At 43.0% G+C, this 17930-nt stretch overlaps 1 protein-coding gene across 10 annotated transcripts in view; it reads right to left on the reverse strand.

Annotated features, from left to right (window-relative positions):
* RNF4 (ring finger protein 4) overlaps positions 1–17930 on the reverse strand; it is a 405745-nt gene that overhangs the window by 188416 nt on the left and 199399 nt on the right. For 6 of the 10 annotated variants that reach the window (XM_078678584.1, XM_078678589.1, XM_078678580.1 and 3 more), the window contains one exon: positions 14605–14687. In XM_078678584.1, coding sequence (XP_078534710.1) covers positions 14605–14687 — 83 coding nt within the window. Of the gene's footprint in view, positions 1–14594; positions 14688–17930 lie in introns of all 10 variants that reach the window. The other 4 variants (XM_078678585.1, XM_078678590.1, XM_078678587.1 and 1 more) reach the window with 1 other exon arrangement.

Raw genomic sequence — 17930 nt, forward strand, 5'->3', positions numbered from 1 at the left:
TAGCAGCATTAAAATGCATCACTTGGAATGTCAGGGGCCTGGGTAACCCAAAAAAAATAAGACAGATTTTTGCTTACTTTGATAGACTACATGTAGACATCGCGTTTCTTCAGGAGACACATTTGGCTGCTAACGCCGACTCCACACTGGGAGCTAGATGGGCGGAGTCGGTAACCAGCTCCAATTATTCCACATACTCTCGTGGTGTCAGTATATTAATACGGAAGGGAGTGCATTTTGAGATATCAGCAGTGCAGAGAGACACGGAAAGGCGTAGTGTTATTGTCCTTGGCACAGTGCGACAACAACAGATTGCATTAGTTAACACCTATGGCCCCAACACGGACGACCCGGGTTTCTTTGCAAAAATATGGCACGACATAGCCCAGCTTCAGACCGACCACGTCATCTGGGGGGGAGATTTTAACATTGCACTGCAAGATGGCTTAGATAGATCACAAAACACCCCAGAACAACATACACGAGTGCGGGTGACATTGCAGGATGCACTCACTGACTTACAGTTGGAAGATATATGGAGAGTTCACAGACCAGGGGAGATGGAGGCAACGCATATCACTGCATCACACAATAGTTGGTCTAGGCTGGATTATTGGTTAGGAACAGGAGAAGTGGTTGCCTGGACCATTTCTGTTAAACATCTGTCGAGAACACTATCGGACCATTGCCCAGTACTCTTGGAGCTCCAAATCCCACAATTTGTACCTCCTCCTTTCACTTGGAGGTTTAATGCTAGTGCTTTGCGAGACGCAATATACGCCGACACACTTCACAAAGCGATAATAGAATACTTTGAACTAAATTGCCCCACGATGGATGACCCCTGCCTCATATGGGAAGCTTTTAAAGCAACAATACGGGGAGTATGCATTAGCACTACCACGGGCATACTAAAAGACATCCGGCAACAATTGAACACGCGGGAATCCGCTATACAGGCACTAGAACAGCGATACGCACAATCGAGGGACAACACATTATTGGGGGATATTCAAACGCTCCTACAGGAGCATCAACAGTTTGCTACGGATGAACTTAATTACATTAGCAAACGTAAGACGGCCAGAATGTATGGCGAGGCTGGTAGACCGGGCAGGACATTGGCAGAAAAAATTTGCAAAGGCAGACCACCGCAGCATATAGCTGCGATCAAGACTCGGGAGGGAACGATCACTCGAGACATTAAGACAATACTGAGTGAATTCATGTCTACATATGGGCAACTATACGAAGCGAGACCCTCGCTGTCACAAGAAGACATACTGGCATACATGGATGATGTAGAGATAGCGTGGCTATCGAATAGTCACAGGGAATATTTGGCCCGCCCTGTCACAGTAGAAGATGTAATAGACACTATCAAATGTTTGCCTAACGGCAAGGCACCGGGTCCAGATGGATACACGACTGAATTTTATAAGACATTCGCTGATCTATTGGCCCCACACCTGGTCAGACTATACGGTGCAGCACATGAGGCACAACAACTGCCAGCATCTATGAGGGAAGCTATGCTAATAGCTTTACTGAAACCTGGGAAGGATGAGGAACTCTGCGACTCTTATCGCCCCTTATCACTTATAAACGTGGACACGAAGATAATAGCAAGCCTCCTGGCTGCGAGACTTAAGCCACTAATGCCACTTCTAGTGAGACCGGATCAATCCGGTTTTATTCCGGACAGGTCAACTACACACAACACGCGCACTCTCTTTGCCCTGGCCCATTATCTGACGCCGGAGGTGAAAGCGGTGGCGGTCCTTTTAGACGCCGCCAAAGCGTTCGATACGATAGACTGGACATTCTTACGCACAGTAATGGTGTGGATGGGTTTTCCACCCATATTTACACAGTGGATAGTTATGCTGTACACGAATTTAACGGCCCGCATCCGGGTTAACAAACATGTTTCAGAACCCATAGGTATTTGCAGAGGGACGAGGCAGGGATGCCCGCTCTCCCCGATGCTATTCGCTTTAGTGCTGGAGTCACTAGCCTGTAAAATCAGACAGCATCACCACTATTCTGCCATCCAATTACCAACGCGCCCAATTCACATATCCTTATATGCAGATGACATGGTGATTTACGTCAAAAACCCGGCACAACATCTCAATCCACTGATACGGGAGTACATAAAATAAGGCCACCACTCTGGATTGCAAATAAACTGGTCAAAATCCCTTGTCTTGGCGATGACAGACAGCACTACCCAATTTACATTGGATTACCCACTAGAGTGGCGGGACGAACCCACTAAATATCTGGGGGTGTGGTTCCATAGGGACCCTGAGCAAGTAATTAGAACTAACTATGGCAGAGTTTTAACATCGTTTGAGGATAAAATAAAACGGTGGAATAGACTACCACTATCGTTAGCAGATAGAGCAGCGATTGTTAAGATGGTACTATTACCCAAATTACTATACCTATTCACCAACATCCCCATTAAACCCCCGGCGGAGGTGTTCAGAAACAAACAGAATAGTACTGAGCTTGCTATGGGCGGGTAAGCACGCTAGAATAGAATTGAAAACGATGACACTACCATATGAAAGAGGGGGTTTTAAGGTTCCTGACATGTACTTGTATTACCTTTGCGCTCAAGCACAATTCGCACACTATTGGTTTCACGAGGTACCATTTCTAACACATGTAGCGGTGGAAACAGGTGATGCAGATCCGATCCCGCTAGTCAACATATTACCACACATCAGGCCGAGGTTACACGACCGAGACATAAACCCAGTGAACACCACAATTGAGGCTTGGCGTCTGATGGGGAGGGCAGCTGGCAAAACACCACTTTACGCTCCGAAACTCCCACTAGCTAATCACCCATCACTCTCGGTCACGCAGGAAAAGGTAGGAATGGACTTGCTGAGGAATGCAGGCATAGACACAATGGGGGACTTATACGAGGAGGGGGTATTCCAAACACTGGACAAGCTACAGTACATACAGCATCCCACACTGTTGTTTAGCTTTAATTATTACAGGCTACAAAGAGCAGTGAGGGATCTCTTTACCACATTCCCGGAAGAGCCCCAAACACTGAACGCACTGCAGCTGGTACTGGAGGCCCCTACGGCTGCCCACTTGGTGTCCAGACTTTATGTAAGCTTACAAAAAGACATCGGGGGCAACACTGAACGAATGAGAGGGAAATGGAACGCGTTGTTGGGTGACACCCTGTCGGAGGAGGACTGGGAGACGACCTGTGCACTCACTAGTATGCTGACCCCTAATGGAAACCTTAGGATAATACACTATAAATACATTCATCAGGTGTATTACACTCCGGAGCGCCTCCATAGATACGGTTTGCGTGAGGATTCGAGATGCACCAGGTGCAGGGCAGACACCGCGGACTTCTTACATCTGGCATGGCAGTGCGGGATGGTGAGGGAGTATTGGAGGGAGGTGGTACGACTGCTGAATGAAATGCTGGGGGAAAAACTCGACTGCACGATACTAAGCTGACTGCTGGGGCTGGTCCCAAGTCTCAGAGCAACGAAGAGAAAGTTTTGTGTGGTAGCCCTGTTAATGGCTAAAAGGAGAGTGGCAATGCATTGGAATGGGAAAAGGGGACCAAAAGTGAAAGACTGGCTGGTTGATTTAACGTATTGTAGAGATACCCTAACGACCTATGAGGAGGACTTGCCGGCGAGATCACGTCCCAAGGATTACTGGACATATCTGAGGGATTACCTACAGGCGCAACCAACGGACATGGACACATGATACGGCCTATATACTGTGTTATGCGAGGGATTAAGGGATGTTCAATGGTTTAGTCTTAACGTCAGAATGCGGAGGGAGATTGCTGTGATGCAGTGATAATAGTTTTGTTGGTTCTTGTTTTTTGTTTTCGATTTCCTTCATAGTTGCAGATGAGGGAACAAAAGGGAGTAAAATGTAAATGACTAACTATGCACTGTAGGATACGTTGCAAGACACTAACAGGTACAGGATACACGTTAATACGCCGCCGGTCCCATGGATGTCGGCTAAATGGCTGTGTTCGTCACACAACACACAGAAAGTGTTATTTCTGTATGCAGCCGGCCCGTTGGGGTTGTAGGCGTGATTTTGTATACCTAATTGCAAATTGTGGAATAAAAGATTTACACTTAAAAAAAAAAAAAACTCCTCCAATAAACTTCTGATACCATCAGATTTGATTAAAATAGGCTTAGAGCGCTCTTTGAATGCTCTTACCAAGTACTGTCAAATGAATAATAATGAAATCAACAGTAGGAAAAATAAAATCTTAGTGATTCGCAGGAATATCAAAAAAAGATAATGGTATCGGGCACCAAAAAATTAGAGACAATTCAAAGACTAAATAATTAGGAGTTTACTTTAACGGTCAACACAGCCATGAAGACCATCTAGCCTCAAGGAAGCAAGTTGCCTTAGCATTTACGGTCTCATTTTGCAAATTAAAAGGCAAGATTCACGGACTACAAGTAACGGCGCTGTCAAATGATAAACTCAAACTAATAACTAATGTATAGAGCCCTCGTTTTGAAAGATCACCTACAGACTGGTTAGATCAGGCCCAGAACCAATGGTATTGTGTTGTTTCTCACTGCCTAACTATATTCAAACAGCATGTTTGCGTCTTGAATTCAACCTGCCTAGACAGAGCCTAGTATTAAAATCCTACTATATTGCCTGTCGTGCAAAGGCAAAGAGTGCTGACACTAACATGATGAGTTACGCGAATTGAAGTGGCACCATTAACTTCTATCAGCAGAAGAAGCTTTACCAGCAGATGAAATCTAGGACATTCATATACCTCCAAAGATTAATACAGAGTTTTATCTAAGCAAGCCAGATTAACTTCTAGATCAAGGGGTATTCAAGCCATCTCTGCAATGAAGAGACCAGTAATTCTACTCTCTCAATAAGAGTTGGGAATTTGTGGGGTGATTCCATTGAAAAAATATCGCGTTGGGAAAATCAAGGGTACAACGGAAAGGCCATGTCGACCCTGCAGAGTGCAGCAATCTCTAATGCACATAATTTGTATCTGAGCCCCCTTAATGCCACTTACAAGATACTGGCTGTGGCCAGTCTTTCTGAAACTAAACTTGAGAACTTGTAAAGATGCAGTTACAGCCTGTCAGTCCGCGAAATTCCTGAAATTGTCGGCTCGCTATTTGAAATGTATGCAACAGGCAATTAACCATCTGAATGAAAAATCTCTGTAAGCAGAAGTTCCCAGCTTAAGACTCAAGATGTGGGTGGACTTCAAAAGCACTAAAGAAACAAATCAACAAAGAAATTATTAACTTGTTTATAACAGTACACTTTAAGTTAGAATGACTAGTATTTTTTTTTAGATATTAAGTATTTACTGAGTTTGAAGTGCCGCCCTGGACATTTCAGCCATTACCAGACTCTTCCGTCGAACTCTTATGACATCCGGTTAATGCTATAAAATAAGGGACAGATCCTCATTATCGAGCCAAGCGTATAAGAATACAACTTAGTTCATTAATTTGATGGACCTGTGTAACCTGTTCACGCCTTAACTACTTTAGAAATATTGTTATCGGTTGCACTGATTAAGATGGTGCATTATATCTTATCAGAAATGTGACGTCTTATTATTGAGCAAAGCATAAAAGAACTTTACTGGGTTTATTAATTTGATGGACCAGTGTAACTTGTTGATGCACTTAATCACCTTTCAGATACTTCGACCTTTTACCTGAAAGTGTACCCCCATGTTATCGGATGTGCCAGTTAAGATAGTGTAATAGATCGTACATGCAGAAAAAAGTCACCTTTTCACGGTATACGTTTTTACCACTCCTTTTACCCTTTTCGCAAAGGTTTTAAGTAACTGAAACAAAGATTTATGTATGTATGTTCCAAGCACAAACTAGGCATAAAAGAGCACTTTCTTAGAAAGTTTTGTGAGGATTCATCCAACAGTGCCAAAGCTATTAGCAAAACAAAAAAGCATTTCTTAGGGAAATGCTGACCTAACTATGGCAACCCAATGGCGACTGCCACTGGGAGAGGATAGATAAATAGACCGATAGATATTATACAAAGGGCACCATCAGAGATTTAACCACGGTTATTTAATGGGCAACATGCTAGACAACCACACTTTCAATAAATATCCTCTATAATAATTGGCAATGAACATGAACAAAGATGACAATATTTATGGCTAAAAATGAAAAAAGCACTGCAACTATAAAGTAAGAAAACAAGTTACATACCTGTAACTACAGTTATCCAGTATTGCTATCTTTCATAGATTCACATGCCTGAATCATTCCCTGTCGCCGAGTGGGGAGTCCCACTGTAACATACAAAAGCAGTAATAAATAGGCCAAAAGAGACCAAAGGCTATATCTTAGCAGCCTATCTACGTCCTTATAGGAAAAGGACCAAAAGTCAGCTCCAACCAATCAGCTCCCTCCAGAAGCAGTTCTAATCAGATTTTCCTAGCACAAGTGGGAAGTAAATATCCCTAAAAATCACTGAGAACTCGTTCCACAGGGAGGAAGGAGAGTGGATGCATGTGAATCTATGAAATATACCAATACTGGATAACTGTAGTTACAGGTTAATAACTTGTTTTCTTATCCAGTATTGGGGTATCTTTCATAGATTCACATGCCTGAATCAGAATAGCAAGCAGGACCGAAATTGTACTGTTTGTGGATGGTGGGAAACATACCATTTAACACTCCCAATATAAATCCACCATTTTGATACATTGCAATGACAAAGCGTAAAAGCAGTAACTATACAGTGGATATCCGCATAAGAAACAAACATTGAGAAACAGAAGAGCATGAACAGTGTAATCAGTGCAACAGTAAAGAAAACTAATAGACTAGCATTAAAGAAATGTAAAGAATCTGACACTCTTCCATGGTGCAGCACGGCACATCTTGTCCAACGTAACTCCAGCAAACAAAGCTGTAGATGCAGCAACAGTACTGGTGGAGTGTGCTTTAGCTTTCACCTAGAGAGGTTTGTTTCCTTTTTGTGGCAGGAGTGAATAGCTGATGCAACCCCTTCAGCTATTGTAGCCTTTGTTACAGCAGTTGCTTGTTTCCCTTGACCACAGGTGACTAACAGTTGATCCGTTTTTCTAATATCCTTTGAAGATAGAACATCAAACATCGTTTTACATCTAATTAATGTAATGTCCTCTCAGCTGGAGTAGACTGATTCGGAAAGAAAGTTTGCAGTATTACTGGTTCGTTCAAGTGAAATTGTGTGGGTACCTTTGGAATGAACATAGGATTCATTCGCAGGATCACATAGTTCTGTGTAAAACGCAAGACTGGATCCCCGATCATGAAAGCCTGAATCTCACTAACCCTTCTTGCAGAGGTGAGAGCCAGTAAGAGGGCTTCTTTCCACGTGAGATATTTGAGATCTGCTTTATGGATAGGTTCAAATGGTTGTCTCATCAGTTGTGCTAACATCACATTGAGTTCCCACTCCGGAGGAGGTGAAAGCACAGGAGGTAAAGTGCGAAAAAGTCCTTTCATGATTTGTTTTACAAGAGAAGACAAACATAAACAAAGAAGCTGCGGAGATTTCCTGTACCTGGAAATAGCAGCCAGGTGAACCTTGAATGACGAGAAAGTGAGTCCACACTTGGCCACCAGTGAGAATAAGTAAGGTAAAATCTGTTCAGCAGGAGCTTGAATTGGATGAACTTTATTGGTTTCACACCAACAACAAAATCTTTTCCATTTTAAACAATACATTTTGATAGTGCTTTCAGCATGGGATTTAGACAGTAGGTCTCAACAGTCCTGTGAAATACTTACATCCTTGAACTCTAGGAATTCAGGAGCCATGCGTGAAAGTGTAGGGATTACGGATCCGGATGGACTACCTAACCACTGTTCCGTGATAACATGGTCGGTGTCGGATGCAGGCTAATGGGTTTGTCTTGTGACAATAGAAGAAGCTCCTGGAACCAATACTGCCTGGACCAACGGGTTGCAATCAGAATTAGGCAGCAGCCTTCCAGTTTTAATTTCTTGAGCACTCTGGGGATTAATGGAATGGGGGAAAAGCGCAGGCATAGATCCCGGACCATCTCATTGAAAGGGTATTTCCCCTTGATCCCGGTTGAGAGAACCTGCTGGCGTAATATCTGCATTTTTGTTTTCCTGTGATGCAAACAGATCTAGAGCTGGTTTGCCCCATGTCCGAAAGATCTTCACCTGAGATTGTTCTAACTCCCACTCGTAGCAGCCGGATATAGATCTGCTTAGCAAGTCCACCAGTGTATTGTGTAGACCCTTGACATGCTCGGCCATCAAGTTTATTCTGTGAATCATTGTCCATTCCCACAATTCTTGTGCATCCTGGGAAAGCTTTATGGACCTTGTTCCTCCGTTTGTTTATCTAGTACTTGCTGGACGTGTTGCCGGTACGGACCAACACTGAGGAACCTGCTACCTTGGTAGGAAAGCCTGAAGAGACAAGAATATGGCCCGAAGCTCCAGACTGTTGATGTCCAGCTATTTTTGTATCTGAGAAATTCTTCCCAGGATCTGTAAATCCTGCAGATGTCCTCCCCATCCTTCCATGGAAGAGTCTGTCGTTAATACGAAATCCGGGATGTCTTGCAGAAAGGAGAGACCTTCAGCAAGATCTGTTTGTTTGAAACCACCGACTGAGTGCTTCCACCATGCAGTGATTTGGATAACATCCTCGAAAGAACCCAATGTCTGTTGCCACTGTTTCGGCAATTCCTCTTGAAGAGGTCTCATTTTGAGCCGCGCTATAGGTTGATCGCACATTCCTAAGAGCGATTTGAATGTTCGAACAGAAACTGGCGCTCTTTTTGAAATGGCTGCCGCAAATGTTTGAAGGAGCATTTGACGATCTTGAGACAAGAATGCTTTGCACTGGACGGTGTCCAGGGATGCTCCGAGGAATAGAATGTTTTGAGTTGGAATCAAATTTGAGTTGCCCTTGTTCAGAGTGAGCTCTAGTGAATTAAACAGACAAGAGAAATTGTTGTAGCAACCCTGGCTTCTTGCCTCGACGGAGCTTGGAGCAGCCAATCGTTGAGGTATTGGGAAAACTTGGACCCCCGGGATTGTAAAGTCACTGCTACCAGTGCTAAACACTTGGTGAGAATCCGTGGCGCTGATTTTAGGCCAAACGGGAGCACCTTGAATTGATAGTGGGTGCCAGCCACTGTGAATCGCAGATATTTTTGATGTTTTGGAAGGGTAGGAATATGAAAATATGAGTCTTCCATGTCCAAAGAAGTCATGAAATCCCCTTAGTTTACGCACCCCAGAATATCAGAAAGTGTTACCATTCGGAATGTTTGTTTTTTTGAGAAATTTGTTGAGATTGCAGAGATCCAGAATTGATTGCTTTTCTCTGGACTTTTTTAATTAGGAATGAACAAGAGTAGAAACATGTTCCTCTCTGTGTGGACGGTACTTCTTCTATCGCCTCTGAGGAGCATGATCAAGACTTCTTTGCGCAATAAGTGAAGACGAGGGGATGGGGGACCATTGGGCGGAGTAGTAGTTGGTATCTGGAGAAACTCTAGTGTATGACCATTGGAGACAAGGTCCAGCACCCAGCGGTCCGAGGTGATCTCGTGACACTGCTGTGCATAAACAGAAATGTTCACACCCACGGGTAAGGTTGACTGGCACCCTGAGAAGCTCATTGCTTTCTGGCAGAATCCCGGCCTTGTTGTGTTCTCTTTCGGCCACCCTGGCGAGAGGAACCAGCCCCTGATGACTGACGGTAAGAGGATTTGTTGTACAACTGTCGGTATTGAGGTTGGTATTGTCGATACTGCTGATTCACCCGACAATCGCCCCGATATGTAAAGAATAATAGCCCTCTGGCTCCTCTGAAACGTATGCGTCTATATTGTAGAGCACCTAAACATTTTGCGGTGTCTGTCACTTTTGATTGACAAAAGGTTGTCATCTATAGGTTTCCCGAACAGTGAATCCCCATCATAAGCCATGTCCAGTATCTTCATCTGAACTTCGGGACTAAAGGTAGTCGCTTTAAGCCAACTTTGGTGTTGAAGAACAGCTAACTGCTGAAAGCTCGTGTTAGCGAGGTCTAACGTGAGTCAATTGTTGCGGAGGCAGCTCGTTCACCCTTTAATAAGATTTTCCGTGCTTCCTCTCTTTGATCTTCACGCAGCATGCATTGGCAGCTACCCATATCAAAGGGCATATACTAGTTCAAGTGTGGTCACAAAATCTTGACATCACGCAATTCTTAATTTCCCCCTGCACTTGGCCAGACCACCATTTAATAACTTTTGTGATCTCAGCCATCCACACTCCCACCACTTCACGACCACGCAGTATGAAAGCTAGAAATTGGAAAAAGGCCAGCATTGAGTCATTCCACACAATCCTTATAACCACGTCACCCTCGGCTCAAGACAGCCCTCCATCCATTCAAGCAGAAAACTTGACTTCTTGGCTTGAGTCTGCCAGCGACAAAATTGCCCCTTTGAAAACTATCAAATTTAAAAGAGACCATGATGCCCAACAATGGTTTTCACCAACTCTAAAAGAAAAAAAGGTTAGACTCAGACAAGCTGAGCGAAAATGGAGAAGGAACTATTTGCCGGAAAATAAAACCACTTATAGGTCTCTCCTTAAAGATTACAAGATTTCCATTCTCCCCTGCATAGCAGAGTATTTCTCATCAAAAATCTTGAAATCCGCAAATAAAACCAGAAACATTTTCTCAATTGTTGATGAATTGGTCAACCCCGAGAGAGTCTGTAAAACCAGTCCACTCGCAGCTCCTATGCGACTCACTCAACAATTATTTCTTTGATAATATCATCACTATCAAAGCTAGTATCCCAGGCATTAGCACGACCAACATACCTATTTTATCTTGTCAAAACTCAGCATCCTTAGATCAAATTCCACCTATCACTAAAGATTCCTTCTTAACACTAATCGCAAAAGTCAAGTCAGGCTCCCCCCTTGACTGCTGCCCACCCCACATTCTACGCGAAGCCTTCCGCGCTTGCCCCGATCCCCCCCATAGCTCTTCTTAACACATCTCTCAGAATTGGTACTGTTCCCGACGCCTTAAAAAATGTGGAAATTCTAGCCATCCTGAAGAAACCCAGCGCTGACCCTCAAGTATTGAGTAATTATCGCCTCATATCTCTTCTGCCATACGAGAGCAAGATCTTGGAGGCACATGTGGCTAGCTGTATCAGCTCCTTCAGAGGAGTCATTGATTCTTGACCCTCACCAGGCTGGTTTTAGACCAGCTGATTCAACAGAAGCTGTCATTTTGACAGTTAAGGACGAACTAAGAAATGGGTCTGACAATGACTCCACCCAGGCTCTGATCCTCCTGGACCTGTCTGCTGCTTTCGACATGGTCAATCACAATATTTTGATCGACCATGTCCGCTGCGCAGGCATTCAAGGCCCAGCTTTGGGTTGGATACAGTCCTTTCTCAAGGACAGATATCAATCGGTCCGCCTAGGTAATTTCACCTCAACAAAAGGGAAACTCCAATGTGGAGTTCCACAGGGATCCTCTTTGTCCCCCCCTTCTATTCAATTTGTACGTGCAGCCTCCAATCCGCGCTCTGAAAGAAATGGAAGTCTTGACGTTCAATTATGCAGACGATCTACAACTAATATTTAACATTCAACCTACTAGATCGTCTGAGCTAAACTTACAATCCATAATGACATTCATCAGCAATTGGATGAACTCCAACCAACTAAAGCTAAATCCCGACAAAACGGAGCTAGTCCTGACAGGAGGCCTTTCAAACCCCTGGAACACAAACTTCTAGCCCACATCCCTGGGCTCTCCCCCCACTCCGGCGTCCGCTGTAAAAAACTTGGGGATCATGATAAGTAGTGACTTATCAATGAAAACTCAGATCACCTCCGTGGTCTCGACTTGCTTTTTCTATCAACGTAAAATTAAGAAAATCAGAAGATTCTTATCAACAGAAGCTCTCCCCTTGGTCGTCTTGACGCTCATCATATCACGTTTAGACTACGCCAACTCCCACTATGCTGGCATCCCCGCATATCAAGCGCGGTGTTTGCAATTAATCCAGAACCAAGCTGACAGGCTAATCTTCCAACTCCCTGCTCGTCAGCACGTGAAGCCTCTGTTGAAACTAACTTCATTGGCTCCCGTTGGCTCAGCGCAGCGCCTTTAAACTTGGATGCATAACACACAAGGCAATGTTAAACAAAGGCCCAAAGTTCATTGCCGAAAAAATCCAGAAGTACATTCCCCCTCGTACCCTTCGATCATCCAGCCATAATCTTCTGGTCATTCCCAGGTTTAAACGCATCAAACACGGAGGACTTCGGTTCTCTTCACAAGCTCCTAAAATCTGGAATTCCACCCCCCCCCCCATCAATACGCACCACTGACACTCATTTTCAGTTTAGAAAACAACTGAAAACCTGGTTATTCTTAAGAGCTTAAGATGAATAGACCACTGACTTAGATAAGATCTGTCGTGTTCCTGAAGCGCCAAGAAACCAATCCAGTGAATGTTGCGCTATATAAGCACTTTTAACATAACATTTTAACATAACACATTTGGCAGTCATAACGGCCAATGATTGCCAAAGCATTAGCAGTTCTAATTGAAGCTGCAGCCATAGACGAGAATTTTTCCCCCCAAAAGGTCCATACGACGTCCCTCTTTGTCTGGAGGAGTGGTAATTGGTGTTGCCGGGCTTTTCGAACGCTGTTGTGCAGCCTGAGATATTATCGAATCTGGCCTCGGATGACCTATGAGGCAAGATGGACTGTTCTCTGGAGCACGGTATTTCTTCTCAATCGGAGGTAGCACTGCTGTTACGGATGCCGGTGTCTTCATGATTTTCACGCCTTCTTGCCAGATGTAATCAATGATGGGAATAGAGCAAATTATCTTTCTAGTATCCTCTTTGAAGTCATGTAAAGAAATAGTCTGTCTGACTATAATAGGGAGCTGGAACCTAGTAGCTGCTCTCTGTGTTAAATTATGAAATCCTCTGATGTCCTCCGGAGGAGAATCAGAGGGCAAATGCGGAGGCGGAGATGGTGTCTCTGATATTCGTACCATGGATCTGGAGCATCTGCCTGTTTAGGTAACGCACCTTCCTCAACCTCCTCATCTGAGGAGCAAGTGTCTTGATGTCCAGTAGGTGTATCTTGTGCAGTAGTCTGTGTACTAGGTAGTGTAGGCCTTGGCTGCTCAAACAGGAACCTCTACTTGTGGAATTGGGTTCTCTGTCGGAATCTGCTGCGTAGGAAATCTCGGACGATAATCCGCTAACATATCCTGTAGGTCTTGACTAAGTGCTGAAGGAAGATTAGATATTTCCCTCTGAGGAGATTTCTGCCTGTGATGGAATTGGTATGTATGCCGTGGAGTCATATTGCACATGGTAGTAATGCTCCTCTTGGTAATCATCCTCATCAGTATCTTGACATTTAACGTTCAGTACAAATGGACTATGAGCCACAATGTATAAATCTTCCTCTTCTTCCTCATCATAATCCTCGTCCTCCATGAAGCCTTTTTAACACATGGGAAGGTGGTAACTGAGAAATTTTTACTATAGTCCTGAAAAGGACTTTGAATTGTCTTTATTTGATAAACTCTTGTCGATGGTGCTGAAATATGGACGGTAGGAATGTCTCTCATCGACGGTCCCGTCGTCGGTGATGGTAGAATCGCAGGATTGGTTGGAGCCAACTTTTGGTCCTTCTCCTATAAGGACGTAGATAGGCTGCTAAGATATTTTATTTGGCCTCTTTTGGCCTATTTATTACTTATGGCACTGCTTTTATATGTTACTGTGGGACTCCCATCTCGGCGACAGGAAATTATTCAGGCATGTGAATCTATGAACGATACCCCAATAAACTAAAAATTAGTGAAAAAGATCATAGTACCACATGAGCAATGCTGGCAAGTTATTCAAATTGCCCTAAAACAGAGCCCTCTGGGACAAATTAGAGAAAGTACTAAATAAAAAAGCTTCAGTCAATCACAGACCAGTTACGGTCAACATCTTACTCCAGAAAAATAATACCATGTGCCTAGGGTTAGCAAGTGCAACAGTGGCAGGTTTCAGTAAAAAGGAAGAACTGCAATTAGGATTAGTGGTGCACCACAACATATGTAACTAGACAGCATGTAAGGAACTCATCTACAGCATTCACAGGAGGCAGTCTCTGGTTACTGACACGTAGGTCAGTAACCAGTCTTTGCAGTCCATGAACTCAGAACACTAAACTAGGTGTGACAAATTAAAAATATATTGGATACGCAGCAACACTACACTAAAGCATAGAACATAATGTGGCAAGAGTGATAACCACTGTCCATATGCAAGATTCACACAATTGGGGGTGTTTCCAGGTAAAGACCTAATAGACTGGGCTGAATTAGAGCCAGTGATGTATGATGCTCTGTTATATTAATATTTAAAACCAACAGCCCCAGATCATTGCTGTACTACAGAATCTATCGGGCACAGTTAACATATAAAGTGGAAAAGACAAACAAACTATACTTTCACTTACCACAACAGAATCATTGTTAGTTAAGTCAAGTACCACTGCATCTGATACGGATTCACATGTAAGATCAACAACTTCTTCATCAGCTTGAATACAATAAAAAAATTGGGAACAGTAAAAATGTAGCTCTTAATTATTTGCTTATGACATTCTATGTTTAACATTATTTGTAGTGTCCGTAAATACTTGAAGATTCCTTTTTTGCACCATAAAATACCTAGCTTGGATAAAGTATGCTATATAACATTTTTAATAAGATTCACAAAGCTATAAACCAATGTCACACAAGTATTAAAAACAAATGTAGGTTCCTCTGTGGGCATTAAGCTTTTTGACTTATGACATTTTAATAAAGTTCTAAAGTGCTACTCAGTCACAGTTCCACTTAGCTTTTTTCCTTTTTCTAGGAAGCAAAACACTGATAAGGTCATTTTAAAATACATCTAGCTTGGAAAGAATAAGGAGGAAGGACTGTAAATGCTACAAAACGTACCAAATAGTGTCTGCGGGGCTACTGATGTACTGGCCAACAATGTAATTGATGCAAGCACCCTCAAATGGTGCAGTCAATTTATAAAAACCCCAAATAAAATTATATTTTTGGGAAAATTTAGAGGGTTCCATGTGATAATTTTTTTTCCCCCTTGGACATCATTTGCTAACGTGTGTTTTCCAAAACAATTATTACAATAACTTTAACCATTTTAGACCTTAAAGGGACATAGAATTTTAGGACACAAGGAACTAAATTTTCCCAACGTTCTTTTTAATTGGACTATGTTTTTTCATAAATTATATTTTTTTAATGCTCAATAACCTTTGAAAAATTAAGGAGATGTTATAAAATCTGAAGCAATAACTATTTACAATTTAAAACACGAACAATAACAACGAGAAAAATAACTGAAATATGTTTAAAACAGGTTGCTTAAAAATGAAACGCAAACTTGGGTGGAGGGGAATTCATAAATTAGATTAAAGTAGAAAAAAGGTTAAGGACTATGTTTTCCTCCTCAACTCACAAAAAGGTTGTGGCTGTGTTTCTCCATATGTAAGAAATCGTATTTTTTTGTTTTAAAGTCAAGATACAATATAAAAATCTAATTAACTAGATCTTAAGGGGAGTTTAAATGATTATCAAAAATTTTTTGCCAAAATAGAAGAATATATAGAAAAAATGTTTAGAGTGAAATCGGATTTGGAAACAAAATATTTTCAAAAGAGGTTTTGGGATAATTATTTTACCAAATCTATCCTAGACAGAGGACTAAATGGTTCCAATGCGCATATTTTTGTTGGCATGTCTACAAAAAAGCTGTCAAAAACTACATACGTTAAAAGCGATTGATGAGGCAAAACAGCTGCCCTAAACATAGGTGACACACAAAATGACAAAGTGCAAATTTAGGCCACAAAATAAATTGCATGGTCTAACAATTAGACACAAAAACAGTTGCATTTGACAGCAATTAACGCCTACAGCCAGTGATTAATTTGTAAAAAATAAGTGCTGGGCTATTGTCAGGAGGCAGCTTGCACCAGCGCATTGCTCCTATTAGAGTCACCTATAACTTACCATGAATCCCTCAAAGTGGGGCGAGCATGTGGCGTAACAGCCAGAGCTGCTGGCTTTCGAGCTGGGGAACTAGGTTCGAGTCTTGGCGTAAGCTCAACATCCTGTTATTTTGGGCAAATCACTTAATCTTCCCATGCAGATCAAAATTAATGTATCCTCAACTGGTGCTCATGAAAAGTTCTCCAATACCTTTGGGTTGAGTTTGCGCTATAAGCACCGGTGTTGGCGATTAAGTGCCGGTGTCAAACACCGGATACCACAAGCTCAAATTAAGCAATGCCTGTAGCGCAGGCGTCATGCAGAGTTCATTGCCTGCATTACCAAGTGTGGCAGTCGGCGAACGGTGATGCTGGGGCGGGTTTAAAAAGAACCACTAGCAATTGCAAATGAGGCTTCATTTTTTCCACTTCTGCCCCCACCGTTTCTCCAGCCATCTGTGACATCAGCACACCTGAGGCATCCCGACAATACAAAACCCACCGGAGCAGCAAGGAAGGAGCAGGTGAGTTGCACTTGCACACCTCCAGTGGGGACCTTGAGTCCCAGACCGCCTTCCAACATTTGAGGGAGACTTCACTGGAAAGGGGAGTTTCCCCCTTTCAAGCAACGCCGCCCCAAACAAATTCCTGCACGTGGAATACGGACATGCCACGATCCATACACAATAATTCACTAGATGATTGTGAATTTCATGTTTGGGAGTGGGGGTGTGGAGTTAACAACCCAGGGGAGCATATTTCTTTCAAGCAATGTTTACTCTCCCTTGGGAGGTGCAATTGAGCCCCCTGCTCCCGGGGAAAACCAATTGGCAGACATTTTGCAGGGATCAGGGATTACAGGTCAACCTCCCTGTTGGGGACGGGGCAGCATAACTTTTTTTGAATGCAGAATGTTTGTTTTTCACCTGGGGGGTGCAACTGAGCTCCCAAGGAGGGAGCAACTGGAAAACAAGATGGCAGCCTAATTTTTGAGAAGCACGGGTTGGTTTATGCGGCATAAGGATCAACGCCTTTGGGGATTATAAGCTTTTTTTTAAAGAATGTATATTTTCTCATGCAGGGTGCGCTTTGTTCCCTATGGAGGGCCCTATCGGCACCCCTAGGAAAGACAAAATGAAGGCCAAACTTTGCAGAGGGAAATCAGCCCATCTGTCATACAGGCAGAACCTTTCGCGGTGGAATCATTTTTTTTATATAAAGAATGTTTGCTTTCCCCTGGGGGTGCATTTGGGACCCCAAAGAAGGGTGGGATCGGCCGTTCCAGACGAAAACAAAATGGTTCTAATCTACTGGAGCACCAGGAAAGTTTGCTTTTATGTGAGGGTCGGTTCAGAGGAGCACAACTTTTAATTTGACTAGCAAATAGACAAATTTAGCCAATTGTTGGAGTTGCCGTTTTATGGTCTGATGGGCACAATCTTACTATTGATTTCCCCATTAATTACACAACATTGCCTGCAGCAATCACAAATAGATGCAGTCTTTCATACTTCGCAAGACAGCTATGAAATGTGTTTTTAATAAGTTCAAAACCCACCCAATGTGCAAATAGACTACTTTTTAAGCCATCTAGTTTGTGAATAGGAGACATTTAGGGGCCGATTCCGATCTCGGTCGGAAGGGCACCGAATCGGGTTCGGCACTTGGAATGTGCGTGGTTTGAATTCGCCACAAAAGATCAGAATGGTGTTTACAGGGTTGGATAGAATGGGTGAGAGTGTCGCTTTCCTCCAGGAAACGCATTTGACTGCTGC

This window comes from Lissotriton helveticus, chromosome 2_2 (genome assembly GCF_964261635.1).
Source record: "Lissotriton helveticus chromosome 2_2, aLisHel1.1, whole genome shotgun sequence".
Classification (NCBI taxonomy): Eukaryota; Metazoa; Chordata; class Amphibia; order Caudata; family Salamandridae; genus Lissotriton; species Lissotriton helveticus.